We start from the raw sequence: 13,805 nt of genomic DNA, 5'->3' as shown, positions 1-13,805 counted from the left end.
TTACAGGGACACCCTGGTTCCGATTGTGAGCTCTTGGCTTCACCCGGGAGCTGGTCAGAAATGTAAAATCTCCCCCGCACGCCCCCACCCCGCCGCCCAGCTCAGACCTGCTAAGTGAGGATGTGCATTTTACAAGCCCTGCTGGGGATCCCTCGGAAGGTTAAAGGCTGAGAAGCCCAACTCGGGGCACATTTCTTCCAGCCTAAAGCTTGGGCTCTATGCAAACAAGCATGGTATTCTGGCCCTGGGGAGTGACTTAACCTCCCTGAGCCTGTTTGTTGAAAAAAACAAATGGGAGTAATAAAAGCACCTAACTCCTAGGGCCTTTTGAAAGATTCAATATAACATTCCAGGAAAGCGCCCAGCTTTACATAGTGAGTACTAGGTAGGGGTTCTCCCTCCATCAGCAAAGGTGTAGCGCACCCACTAGGCGCTACACCTCCTAGAGCAGCTGCCAGCCCACTACAAGCCACATGATGTCAGCAACTCATCATTTACTGAGGTCCGGCTACCAGTATAGGACCATCCTCCACTGGCATGAAAATGGCAGATCTCCCCACCCTCTAAAGAGCAACTGTGGTGCTGGGAATTCAGAAAACCCACATCCCGAGCCCAGTTCTGCCACTAACTTTCTCTAGAGCAGTTTGATTGTTGCTCTGGACTTCAGTTTCCTCGTCTGCAAAATGAAGACATTGAATCAAATTATCATTAAGGATCTTGTATTGATATCTCCAACAGCTGTAGTCTCACACCTTCGGGGAAACCATTGCCGTGGAGACTACACTTAAAGCCCAAGGTGTATAACAACCCCCCCACCACCACCACCCCATGCCTTCCTACCCCTTCCAGACAACAAACTTTTTCCTGCTGCCTGGCAGGTGGGAAATCTTCTGAGCCTCAGTCCTCATCCTGACTTGGACCTAGGTTAACTTTCAAAAGAGAAGCCCAGGGACAACCAGGCATGCTCCACTGCTCCTCTTTCTTCCCCAGGGACCTGTCCCTGATGTCATAACTGGGTAACTATGACAACCCATCATGGACCGCTAAGTACCTCACAGAGGTACTTAGAGGCCTGGGTGCCTCATTTCAGAAGTGAGACTAGGAAGAGAAGATGAACAATTCCCTGGATTATCTGGCCTACCCTGTAATTGTCTCTAATCATAGACAGAGTACATCCTTCAGGAAGAAGCTGGACTTTGGCCACTACGCATTTCATAAGAATAGAATACAAATAGGTATGTGGGGCAATTTAAACTGGACACTATGACTAGTATTTTGAAAGGGCTCACCTTAAGAGATATTGATGGTAAACCAGAGCAGTACACAGCTTTGCAATGATATGGCCTTATCAGCTGAGTCTGATCAAGACGGTATTAGCGTCAGTGACAAAATTTATCTTCCACAAGGGAGTTCCCTTGATGGAAACACTCATGTAAGCTCTTTAAAGCCAGAAAGTTAGACAGAGGATGAGACTACAGCATTCAGTAGCCAGGTTAGTCATATTGGGAACGAGTGGGAGAAAGGCTCTTTCATTAGCTTCAAGGAACATTTCTGTCTGTAAATTTTATTTTTCTCAGCTCTCATCATGCTTTCATGTCTGCTCAAAACTCTTCAAAAGATGTCAGTTTGGGAAAGTCAACTAAACCAGAATCCCTGAACTGAATTGGTTCAGAATTCAAACTTGTAATGTTTTAATCAGTGTCATTGTGTAGAATGTGAGCAGTCTCTAAGGCTACTAACAGGATACCTGTGACATAACATTGCTCTCTTTCCTTCCTCTCCAGTGAAGCCTACTGTTGATACCAAACCTCCAGCAGCGCACACACATCACATCTTAAAATTGAGCAAACTACAGGTATTTGTTCTTGCCATCTGCAGATGTACCTTATCTATGTCCCAAAGAGGTCCAGTTTCCTAGAGCCTTCTAAATACCCACCACTTCCTCCTCCTCTCCATACACCACCCCTGGATTCCTCAGCCCTGCTCTTAGTCTCCACTGTAGCCCCCAGTTTGCCCCTTTCCCATAATCCCACAGGAGGGGGATGCTCACCACTGTGAGAGGGAGCACCACGTAGTGATGATGTCACCATGGTGGGGTGGGGTTTCTCACCAGGGTGAACAAAAGAGAATCGACAAAATTGAATACGAAAACAAGCAACTGTGTCAAAAAATCGCCAATGCCCACCGAGGCCCCGCCAAGGTGGATTGTTGGAACGAATATTTTTCCAAGAGGTAGTATTATTTCTCTTCATTTCATTTTCTGAAAGTCAAAACTGACTCCCCCCTTGTTGGGTTTTAGTACTAGATGCATACTTAAGGAAAGTTATCCTGAGGGATAACCAAAGAGACCATGTTAAGGAGAAAGAAAACCACCCCAAACAAGAACCTTTCTCTAATGTTAAAGAGCTAACTTTTATTCCCTAAGAGACTCTTTGGAGTCCTATTTAGAGTTTGTCACAGGAAAGCACTTTTGTAAAATGGTGATGATAACTGGGATTTTAATATAGCATTCTTAAAATTGTTTCTGGAAATATTTGCTGAGCAACTACTATGTGCTCAGCACCAGGCATACTGAGGTGAAATGAGATGTATATTTCCTGACCTCAAAAAACACAAGGTCAGAGAGAGGGGACATTTATGCAAATAATTATGAAGTCTGATCAGGGCTACAAAAGGAATGTATGCAAGGAAAGATGAGTGTGTATCTCTGTGTGTCAGTGTGTAGGGGAGAGTGTCAAGATGTCTTTCCTGATCCTTGTGTATTTGAAACCGGATTGAAAGCTGAGGGGGGTAAGGTGAACCAAAGCTATTACCAGCTATTTGTGATTTCTGGGTAGACAAGATCTTCATCACCTAAACTAGAGATTCTCAATCCTGGTTTCATATAAGAATGCCTGGGGAGCTATTGCAAAACGCTAATCCCCAAGCTCCATCCCAGACCAATAGAGTAGAATCTTCTAGTAGGCTGCAGGACTGAGAACCACTGGCCTTAACCTAAAAAAGCTTTGCATGTTTCCCAGAATGTGGTCTGGTTCAATAGGTTCTCAGGGCTCCGTGGAACAGCAGGCTCCCCGAACTCAGGCAGCCTGAATTTCTGACATCATGACTTCATCTTCTCCACTCCAATCTGGAAGGAGAATTTTATTCTTCACCTATTTTAGGATTTTTTTTTTTCCAGCTTAAACAGAGAAACAAGGAACCGGGAGCTAGTGAGAATCACTGTGGAAAACCAGGGCATTCTGAAGAGGCTTGGTGATCGCAAACCACACTATGACCGCAAGTCGTCGGAGTTAGATTGGCAGGCACGTGGGTACTCTGTGATAGTTTTATCCACTCACAGAATCTGGCTGTGTTCAGAGGAGAGTCAGTCTCAGGAGAGACCCCTGATTGTTGGAGGACAAAATCATGAGGAATGTAACAATCTGTAAAAGAAAAACTGCCCAGAGCCTACAAAGCTAACAACAGGAGCAAACCTTTCACCAGCTAAGGACATCTTGGTAGCAAAGCCATTATGTGACTGCTTCAGAAAATATCTGGTAACATCTTCCCTCATCCCTTAATTCATTTAGGTTGAATGAGCAAGCAAAGAAGATGAAGGGTATACAATTCAGTATGTGGTTGATTTGTTTCATGTAGGGACAATCGTGCAAGAGAGGGGAAAAAAGCCATCTGCAGTGTTTTTATAAACTTCCACTCTCTGGCTTTGGTCTGTAAGCCTTTTCTAAGACCCATAGGATTTAGAACTTCAACTTTCACACCAGCACCTGGGCATTGACATAAATCTTTCTGATTTTTTTTTCCTTCAAGAATTCAAGACGCTACATCAGAAATACAACCAGATATCTTCTCTCCCGAGATAAATAGGTATGTCTCCACATGGCTGCTGTTTATCAGAGAACATGGTGATCACAATTGATGCCAAAGCCCTAAAACCCATGTAGATGGAGAACAAGGGGCCCAACCAAGGGGTGAATTTTGCTCTTCTGTAATATTGATTGGCCACCCATTCGGGGAACAGATTCCATTTTTGTTTCTTCTCTCCATATAAGTAGGAAATGACTGCCTTTTGTCACCAGCTTTGAGGCTTTATGTGAGTCTAAGGGGAAGTGATTTGTTTCCGTAAGACATAAACAGGAGGTCTCATGGCTTTAATGTTATGCTGAAGTTATATTACGGGTCTCTGTCACTGTTCAAAAGTACTATTGTGTTGGCATTTTGTATTATTTCCTATTATTGGTAATGACTAAGTTCCCCTGCCCTGCCACTGCCCCTAGAAAGAAGGATAAATGGACACTCGGGCTTTTCAAAGAATAATTCTGTATAATTGATGGCTCTCCATTTCTCTCCCTCTCCTCTCCTTGAATGCAAGGTTACTCACCATGGATAAGACAAGAGAAGGCCCTAGGATTTCTTAGCTGCTTAGGATTTCAAGGCATTCCTAAGTGGCTGAATGCTCAATCTTAGGATGCTACAATAAAGCTTGGAACGTAAAATGAGTAAGTTACATGTAAAATACCCAAAGGCATTAAGTTCCATCCCCAAATGGAGACAGAATGGGGCAGGCAGAAGGAGAGATCCAACAAGCACTTTTATTGGGGGCTATGAAAAGTCTTAATGAGAGAGAGAAAGTGACAGCTTTTTAAAGCATACACCATTACCACCACCCCAAGCAAGAAGAATAGGTTGGGTGAGATGATTCAACCACAAGCTCAGCTCTGTGGAAATGGAAAACAAAAAGCACATGAGGAAATTAAAGTTCAGACAACACAGAGAAAAAACACCATTAGTTTCTCTGTGAATACCCAGGATTGGAAAAGAATGCTTCAGTGAGATTTTCATGGACTCTGTTTATTTGTAGGGAGAAGCAAGATTGAAAATGTCAAAAATATCTCAAAACACATGACAAGACAATGTTACATGGCTTCTGGGATTGGTCATGCTGGTTTTGAGCCTTTTTAAATGTTTTATTTTGAAGGAGAGGAGATCTTATATGTTCTTATCAGAAATAAATGTTTTATTTAAAAATAGATTTACAGAAAGTTACAAATAAATGTATGGCGAGGCCTCCTGCACCCTCCACCCAGCTTCCTCCAATGTTAACATCTTATCTAAATATAGTACAGTGTCTCTCCAGGAAAGTTGACATTGGTACAATCTATAGAGCATACACAAATTTCACACTTATACATGCACTCATTTGTGTGTGTGTGTATAACTCCATGCTGTTTTTATCACAAGTGTGGTTTTGTATTAATACAAACACTTTCAAGACAGTTAACTGTACCATTATGGAAAATACTGTACCACCTCTTTTGGCCACAGCCAGCCTCTTCCTCCAGCCCTAAACCCTGGCAATTACTAATCTGTTTGCCATCTCTATAATTATGCTTGTTTCATGAGTATTACATAAATGGAATAATGCAGTATGTAATCATTCTTTTCAGATTGTTTTTTCCACTCCATAGAATTTCTTTGAGGTTCATCCATGTTGCATGTGTCGATAGTTCATCCCTTTTTATTGCTGAGTGATATTCCATGGGACGAATGTACCACAGTTTATTTAACCATTTACCCATTGCAGGATATTTGGGTAATTTCTAGTTTTTTGACCGTTATGAATAAAGCTGCTATCCACTATTATACACAAGTTTCTGCATGAAAATGAGTTTGATTTCTCTGGGATAAATGCCCAAGAGTGTACTTATGGGATTATATGATAAGTCCATTTTAAGAGAAATTACAAAACCATTTTCAGAGTGGTTATACCATTTATATTCCCACCAGCAATGAGTAAGCCAGTTTTTTCATATCCTCATCAGCATTTGATGTTATTGCCATTTTTAGTTTGGGGCATTATAACATGTGCAGTAACATCTCATGTGGTTTTAACTTGTATTTTTCTAATAATTAATGAAGTTGAACATCTTTCATATGTTTATTTGCTCTCTGCATATGCTCTTTGGCAAAATATTGGTATATTTGCCCATTTTCTAATTGGATTGCTCTCTTTAATATTGAATTTTGAGATTTCTTTACACATTCTACACCCAAGTCCTTGGTGTTGGATATGTGATCTGCAAAATATTTTCTCTGTAATTTGTCTTTTCGTCTTTCACAATGTAAAGCATTTAAGTTTCGATGGCATTCCATTCATCAATGATGAGCTTGTTCTGTGTCTTGACTCTGTCATGCCCACCTCCTGGCTATGTGTATTCTGCCAAGTGCTACCACCTGGGGAAACTGAGTTAAAGGTACACAGGATCTCTCTGTATTATTTCTTTCACACATGTCAATGTATAATTACCTCAAAATAAAAAGTTTAAAGAAAAAAGAACAGTGTGTGCAAATACAAATTCAATTTTAAACTGATTCCAGTTCATCTCATTCTGAGGAGCCATTCTTCTAGACATCCTGGTGAGAAGCCTGGCAGTCATCCTTTACTCCCTCTCTTTCATCCCTTCCTCTTCCCCGCCTATTTTAAACCTACCCATCCTCTCAGTCTTTGTATGTACTACTGCCCATTTCAGGCATTTGTGATTTACAACTGGTATTATTAATGGGAAAATATACCCATATCACTTTCTAGCTTCACACCTTCAAGGATTTGCCATTCCTTCCAGAATGAGCCACACATTTCAATGTGGCCTACACAATATGGGCCCCTCATGATCTTGTTCCTTCTGTCTCAGAAGCCTCTATCAACAGCAACTTTTATTTCAAGCAATGTAAACTGACTTTGTCTGATTTTAGTGAAAAAATATATAATTTATTGAATGAAATAGCTAACGGTATTTGCTAGAAAACTGCAGGACCCAGCTTCAAGTGGCACATTCAAGGAACGATGCCCCAAGTCTTGGTATAGAATTGGTCTGTGGTGCTGTAGCTCACACAGTTGCCCCTGTTCTACCTGGAATGGAACTGGATCTTCCTGACCTGCTAAGTTCTCATTGATCTGAAGTCTTTGTGTCACTAGCTCTAAACTCCAAGTCAGTGAAGGGGTGTATATCTGATTGGTGTAACTTAGATCATATGTTCCCATTCCTTATCTCCAAGGGAGGTTGGAAGAGTATTTTCATTTTTCCAATTTTGAACATGGGTTGTGCTTCTCATTCTTGCCAGAATAGGGAATTTTCCCCTAGTTCAGATACTAGAATTTCACAAAAATGACAAATGCCTGTAACCTTCAGTTCAGTTCAGTTCTGTCGTTCAGTCATGTTCGAGTCTTTGCAACCCCATGAACCACAGCACGCCAGGCCTCCCTGTCCATCACCAACTCCCAGAGTTCACCCAAACCCATGTCCATCGAGTCGGTGAAGCCATCTAACCATCTCATCCTCTGTCATCTCCTCCTCCTGCCCGCAGTCTTTCCCAGCATCAGGGTCTTTCCAAATGAGTCAGTTCTTCGCATCAGGTGGCCAAAGTATTGGAGTTTCAGCTTCAACATCAGTCCTTCCAATGAACACCGAGGACTGATCTCCTTAAGGATGGACTGGTTGGATTTCCTTGCAGTCCAAGGGACTCTCAAGAGCCTTCTCCAACACCACAGTTCAAAAGCATCAATTCTTCGGCACTCAGCTTTCTTTATAGTCCAACTCTCACATCCATACATGACCACTGGAAAAACCAGAGCCTTGACTAGACGGACCTTTGTTGGCAAAGTAATGTCTCTGCTTTTTAATATGCTGTCTAGGTTGGTCATAACTTTCCTTCCAAGGAGTAAGTGTCTTTTAATTTCATGGCTGCAATCACCATCTGCAGTGATTTTGAAGCCCAGAAAAATAAAGTCAGCCACTGTTTCCCCATTTATTTGCCATGAAGTGATGGGACCGGATGCCATGATTAGCCTGCAACCTTACGTCTCATCATTCCTTGCCTTTTTCAACTAACAGAAGACATGTTTTCTTCTCATCCCATTCATCTGTTTTCCCCTCTAGCCAAAAAACCCATAGTTCTATGTCTTTATCTGGACAACACCTATACATTACTTATAGAGTGGTCCGTTCTCTAGGAAGTTTCCATGAACTGTTCAGGTTATATCAGATATTCTTTCAAATGATTTGGAGATTTTCCTATCGTCCTTCTGTGACTGAATTTGAGTCCATTATGGTCAGAGGACATACCCTATATTTCCAAGTCTTTTAAATTTGTAAATATGGCCTACCTAGGTAAATATTTCATGGGCATTTGAAAAGAGTGTATATTGTGCTGCCATTGAGGGGAGTGTTTTATAAATGTCAATTAGATCCTCTTAGTTGATGGTGTTCAGTTCTTTTATGCCCTGGATAACTTTCTGTTCTAATTCTATCAGTTACTGAGAGTAGAGTGTTGAATCCCCCAATTATATCCGTAGAGTTGTCTATTTCTTCTTTTAGCTCTGTCATTTTTTTTTCTCCTTTTTGTCTTCACTGCAGTGCATGTGGGGTTGTTTTGTTGTGGTGTATGAGAGTTTCTCTTGTTTAGGTGTTCGGGTTTCTCTTGCCACACTGTGTGGGCTAAGTTGCCCCACAGCATGTGGGATCTTGGTTCTCTGACCAGAGATCGAACCCACGTCCCCTGCACTGGAAGGTGGATTCTTAACCACTGGACCACCAGGGAGGTCCTTAGCTATGTCAGTTTTTGCTTCATATATTTTAAAGCTCTGGTGTTTGTTGCATACACATTTAGGATTGCTCTATCTACTTGGTGGAGTGATTTACCATTATATAATGTTCTTCTTTGTCCCTAGTAATTTTCTTTCTCTGAAGTCTACTTTATCTGATAATAATATAGCCTTTTAAAATTACGCTTTTTAAAAAATTGTTTGCATAATATATGTTTCCATCCTTTCCAACTACTTTTGTATACTTGCAGACGACATATAGTTGGATCATTTATTTATTTATTTTTGGCTGCTCTAGGTCTTTGTTGCTTTGTGCAGACTTTCTCTAGTTATTTTCTCTAGAGCAGGGGCTTCTCTTTGTTGTGGTACAAGGGCTTCTCATTGTGGTGTCCTCTCTTGTTGCGTGTCCCAGGCTCTAGGCGTGGAGCTTCAGTAGTTGAGGCTCCCGGACTCTGGATTTCTGGCTCAGTAGTTGTGGTACATGGGTTTAGTTGCTCCACAGCATGTGGAATCTTCCTGGGCCAGGGATCGAACCTGTGTCCCCTACATTGACAGGTGGATTCTTATCCATTGCACCACCAGGGAAGTTCAGTTTATGTTTTCTTTTAATCCACTCTGCCAATATCTTCCTCACTTTTAGAATATAATTATCTTATGTACTTCCTCTATATACACTGAACACTGCATCAGATGGTGACATAACTTTTGTTATCCAGAAAATATGGATAAAGAAACTCAAGAGGTGAAGAATAACCTATTTACTTCTAGCTTTACATGTTCAGTTGTTTTTTTTCCTTTCTGAATGTCCCAGCCTTAACAAAAATGTTGGATCTAACAAAATGTTCCATTTTGTTAATCATTCTTTAAGAGTTAGTCTCAAGAAATTATGTTAGTTTCCCTTTACTGAAGACTGTCTTTATTTCCTCTTCATTCCTGAGGGATAGTTTCATCACATTTAGGAATTGAGTGAGAGTCTTTGCTGTCAGCGCTTGATAAATGTCATATCACTTTTTCAGGCCTGCACAGTTTCCTTTAAAGTAATATTAAAATAGAATTTGCGTTGGTGTTCCTTCCTGTTGTTTCTCCCTGTTCTTAAGTTTTTGGTTTTGGGGTTTTTTTTAGTCTTTAGTTTTCAGGAGATTAATGATGATGTATCTTGGTATGGATTTCTTTGGGCTTATCCTATTTTGAGCTTATCAGCTTCTTGAATCTGTAGATTTATATCTTTCACCAAACTGGGGGAATTTGGGGCTATTATATCTTTGAGTACTTTCTGGCACCACACTTTCTCCTTATGGGACTTTGATGATACAAGTGTTAACTCTTTTGTCTGTAATGCTTTTTTCCAGTTATTTGTTCACATTGCATAAATTTTATTGATCTGTCCTCAAGTACCCTGATTTGATCTTCTGTCACTTCTACTCTACTACTGAGTCCATCTGAGTTTTCAATTTTTCAATAACTTTATGTTTATATCATTTCCATATAGTTATTTCTCATAACTTCTATTTCTTTGTAAGATTATCTGTTTTTAAATTTTTTTCTAGAGAGAATTTGTTATTGATTGTTAAAGCATTTTTATTACAATTGTTTTAAATTCTTATTAGATAAATTCCAACATCTGAATCATATCATACTGGTATTGGCTGATTTTTTTTTTTTCTTATTTAGATTGGGGTTTTCTTGGTTTGTATTATGATGATTAATATCTCATCACATTTCTCTCTCGTATCCTGGATATTTGGGTGATTATCTTAGGGGTCTCTTAATCCTATTTAAATCTTCTATTATAGCAGATAGTAGTCCAGTTTAGGTGTTGGTATAAATTTCTGCTTCTTTTATGTGTCTTATTTTCAATGAAGTATGGTTTTCTGAGCCTTTGCAATGCTATTCTCGTCTGCTTGTTCTTTGGGTACTGCCAGGACTCCCACTCAGTCCCTTCTGGTGTCTTCTGCAGTGTGGGAATGTGCTTCCCTGGGCTGCATAGTGTCGCTGGGCTACCTTCTGCAGAGGGGTGGGCAGACATTGCTGGGCCTGGGTCTCCTTTTGTCACTGGGTGGAAGGCAGGGAGACATAAGGCTTCACTCCTGCTATGAATGAACTGGGCCACCTGCTGGTACCCTGGTGTGGAGCTAGGGCTGGGGCTCCCTGGTAGGTTTCTTCCAGGCTTCTTTCCCTCCGCTTTCCTGTCCTTTGGCAGAAAAAGCAAACTTTTCTTTCGTTCTTCCTGCCTCACTCCCCCCTTCTTTCTCTTCCTTCCTTCCTCCATTTTTTTCATTCTTTTTCCTTCCCTGTCTCTGCTATTGGTGATTCTGGGTTGTAGGCCTTTCCATATCTCAGTTGGGTGTGGGAGATGAGAAGAAAGCCCAGGAAAGTCACCACATTGTTGTTCCTCAAATCTTGAGTTTCCCTACTCAACCCATTTTCTTTCCATCTTTCAGAGTCCTTTTATCGTTGTCTTTTTAATAAATTTCTAAGATTTTAAGTTGTATTTGGAGTTGTGGTGGTGATGTGTACACATGTGTGTGCTCTGTAGTGTGCAACTCTTTGCAACCCCATGGAATGTAGCATGCCAGACTCCTCTGTCCATGGAATTTTCCAGGCAAGAATGCTGGAGTGGGTTGCCATTTCCTCCTTCAAGGGATCGTCCCAACCCAGGGATCAGACCCAAGTCTCTTGTGTCTCCTGCATTGGCAAGTGGGTTCTTTACCACTGTGCCCCTTGGGAAGCCATTTAGAGTTGAAAGTGAAAGTCGCTCAGTCATGTCCAACTCTTTGCGACCTCATAGACTATACAGTCCATGGAATTCTCCAGGCTTAAATACTGGAGTGGGTAGCCATTCCCTTCTCCAGGGGATCTTCCCAACCCAGAAACTGAAACGAGGTCTCCTGCATTGCAGGCAGATTCTTTACCAGCTGAGTCACAGGGAAGCCCAAGAATACTGGAGTGGGTAGCCTATCCCTTCTTCAGCAGATCTTCCCAACCTGACCCAGGAATCAGTTGGGTCTCAGACCCACCTGAGCTACCAGGGAAGCCAGATTTAGAGTTGAGAAGGAGGGAAAAAATGATTCTACATCATCTTGCTCTGAAACCATAAGCCTGACTTTTAAAGGAAGCAATGGTTTGAGACTGTATTCAGAGGACAGGGAAAAAAAAATAGATTCATATTGACTCCACCAGATAGAGAAATGCTGCTTATTGTTTCTAAACTATATGATTCAAGAGGGCTTTGTGCATATGCTGGTCAGTAGTTAATAAAAAAGTCAACAAATGCTTTCTTTTTTTTGACACGTGATCCTGTGACTGGTGGCATAAATGGTGTAACTCTGCATAAGTGGATGTAAAACTGTGATGAGTCACATGTCTTAAAGCATGTATGTATTCAATGGTAAAAGCACAATCGGCCAGTGTTTAACATAGCTAAGCATTGTCTGTGAAGGACAGATGGTTGTAATTTTTAAAAATCCACTTCCTGCAGGGAGTGGAGTGGATGACAGAGAAGGTTAAAATTGCTGGATCAAGGATGGCAAACAAGATTAATTCACTTGCCAGTCTGCTCAATTGAGACCCGATATACAAAAGCAATATCTACATTCAGCAAGAGAGTGCTATGATCAATTAGTGATGTCTGCCATGGGTGTAAGAGTGCGTGGTGGCAGCTTATTGGCCCTGCCTGTCTAACATCCTTGACCTAGAAAAAAGCCCTCCAGAGCTCACCATATTCTCTCTGGTTGGAGACACAAGTAGAAACCTTACCAGCCATTGAGAGCCCAAGTGGGAGAAAAGGGACATATTGAAAGGTATAAAATAAGTAGATTTCTTGGTGTGAGGCCCAGAAAGACAAACACGCAAAAACTTTGCCCAGAGGCTCGGAACGTATGTGCTATTGGCTAGAATGGGGCTAGGAACAGAATTTATATATATTCCACCAATATATATTTGTAAACAGGTTTGTGTTTAAAAAAAAAAAACAATAGTTTTATTTTTACGAACAGCAGAAACACTTTACAAATGATCTGTCTCTGGGGCCCTATCCTTTCTACTCTCTCACAGATTTTGTAGCAGCCAAGCAGCTGTCAACAGTTTGCCTTTGGGGTGAGGAGGTTGCTTAGACAGGAAATAAAGCAGGCATCACATTTTAATGCCTTGCTTCACAATATACATGAAGAGAAAGATGAAGAGATGAAATAGGCATCTGAAAATAATTAAGAAAATATTAAAAATAAGAAAATGCTGAGTTGTTTGAAATTAAAAAAAAAAAAAAATCTGTTATTCAACCATTGTGCTCCTACAATGGGGGTAAAACCACCCAGTTGGGCCTTGCTAAGAGTTGGTTAGGATCTCCACCAAGGGGCCACCCTAGAGGACTTTTCAAGAGTAATTCTGACTCACATGTTTTTTGCCTGAGGGCTGATTTTAATCCTCTCCTGTATAATGGGGCTTCCCTGCTGGCTCAGAGGTAAAGAATCTGCCTGCGATGTGGGAGACTCGAGTTTGATCCTTGGGTCAGAAGATTCTCCAGAGAAGGGAATGGCTACCCACTTCAGTATTCTTGCCTGGAGAATTCCATGGACAGAGAAGCCTGGCGGGGTACAGTCCATGGGGTCACAAAGAGTCAGACATGACTAAGCGACTAACATGTTCACTTTTTTCTTTCTCCTGTGTAATATACACAACTTGGTATGTGCCACTCAGCTTCCAAGAGCAGCTGCCTTCCCCACCTGGTTCTATGTGGAACAGCTAAGACTAATTTAACTTGGTAAGAATCCAGTACTTTGTAAATACAAAGAGGTCCTCATCCTTTTGCTAGAAAGGTCTGAAGAATGTGATCCTGTTCCTTGGACCTACCAGGTTCATGAGCTATATGGGTTGACCAAAAAGTTTGTTTGGGTTTTTCTGCAACATTGTAATGGAAAAACCTGAACTAACATTTTGGCCAACCCAATAGAAAGTGGAAAAGGTATCCTTGTGTAAGAAGGCAAAATGGAAATTTCTAAACAGGCAGCAGATCTTCTCCCTGATGCTTTGCACTTTACCTCGCCTCCTTTTTTTCTCATGAGGAAGAGCTCTTTCAAGAGCTGTAAGCAGCCTCTTTCAAGTCTTAGAAGTTGCAGCCATACTGCATATTATTGTAAATTCTAGCTGAAAGCACCTTCCTCACTTCTAAGTCAATGGCTTAACAGGCAGCCTCAGTTATGGGGCCACA

At 41.3% G+C, this 13,805-nt stretch overlaps 1 protein-coding gene across 2 annotated transcripts; it reads left to right on the top strand.

The window, feature by feature from the left end:
• The first annotated feature begins 1,075 nt into the window (after positions 1–1,075).
• CFAP97D1 (CFAP97 domain containing 1) lies at positions 1,076–4,464 on the top strand. Of its 2 annotated transcripts, none has more exons than XM_040245212.1 (5): positions 1,076–1,235; positions 1,785–1,855; positions 2,114–2,232; positions 3,808–3,885; positions 4,389–4,464. In XM_040245212.1, the coding sequence occupies exons 1-5, from the start codon at positions 1,112–1,114 to the stop codon at positions 4,462–4,464; spliced, it is 468 nt and encodes a 155-aa protein (XP_040101146.1). In that variant the 5' UTR covers positions 1,076–1,111. The 2 variants fall into 2 exon arrangements, with proteins under 2 accessions (XP_040101146.1, XP_040101145.1); XM_040245211.1 differs by lacking the exon at positions 4,389–4,464 and adding an exon at positions 3,179–3,302 and having other exon boundaries at positions 3,808–3,911.
• The last annotated feature ends 9,341 nt before the right edge of the window (positions 4,465–13,805 follow it).

Source organism: Oryx dammah, unplaced genomic scaffold, assembly GCF_014754425.2.
Source record: "Oryx dammah isolate SB20612 unplaced genomic scaffold, SCBI_Odam_1.1 HiC_scaffold_8, whole genome shotgun sequence".
NCBI lineage: Eukaryota > Metazoa > Chordata > Mammalia > Artiodactyla > Bovidae > Oryx > Oryx dammah.
This window is presented reverse-complemented; position numbering and strand designations above follow the sequence as displayed.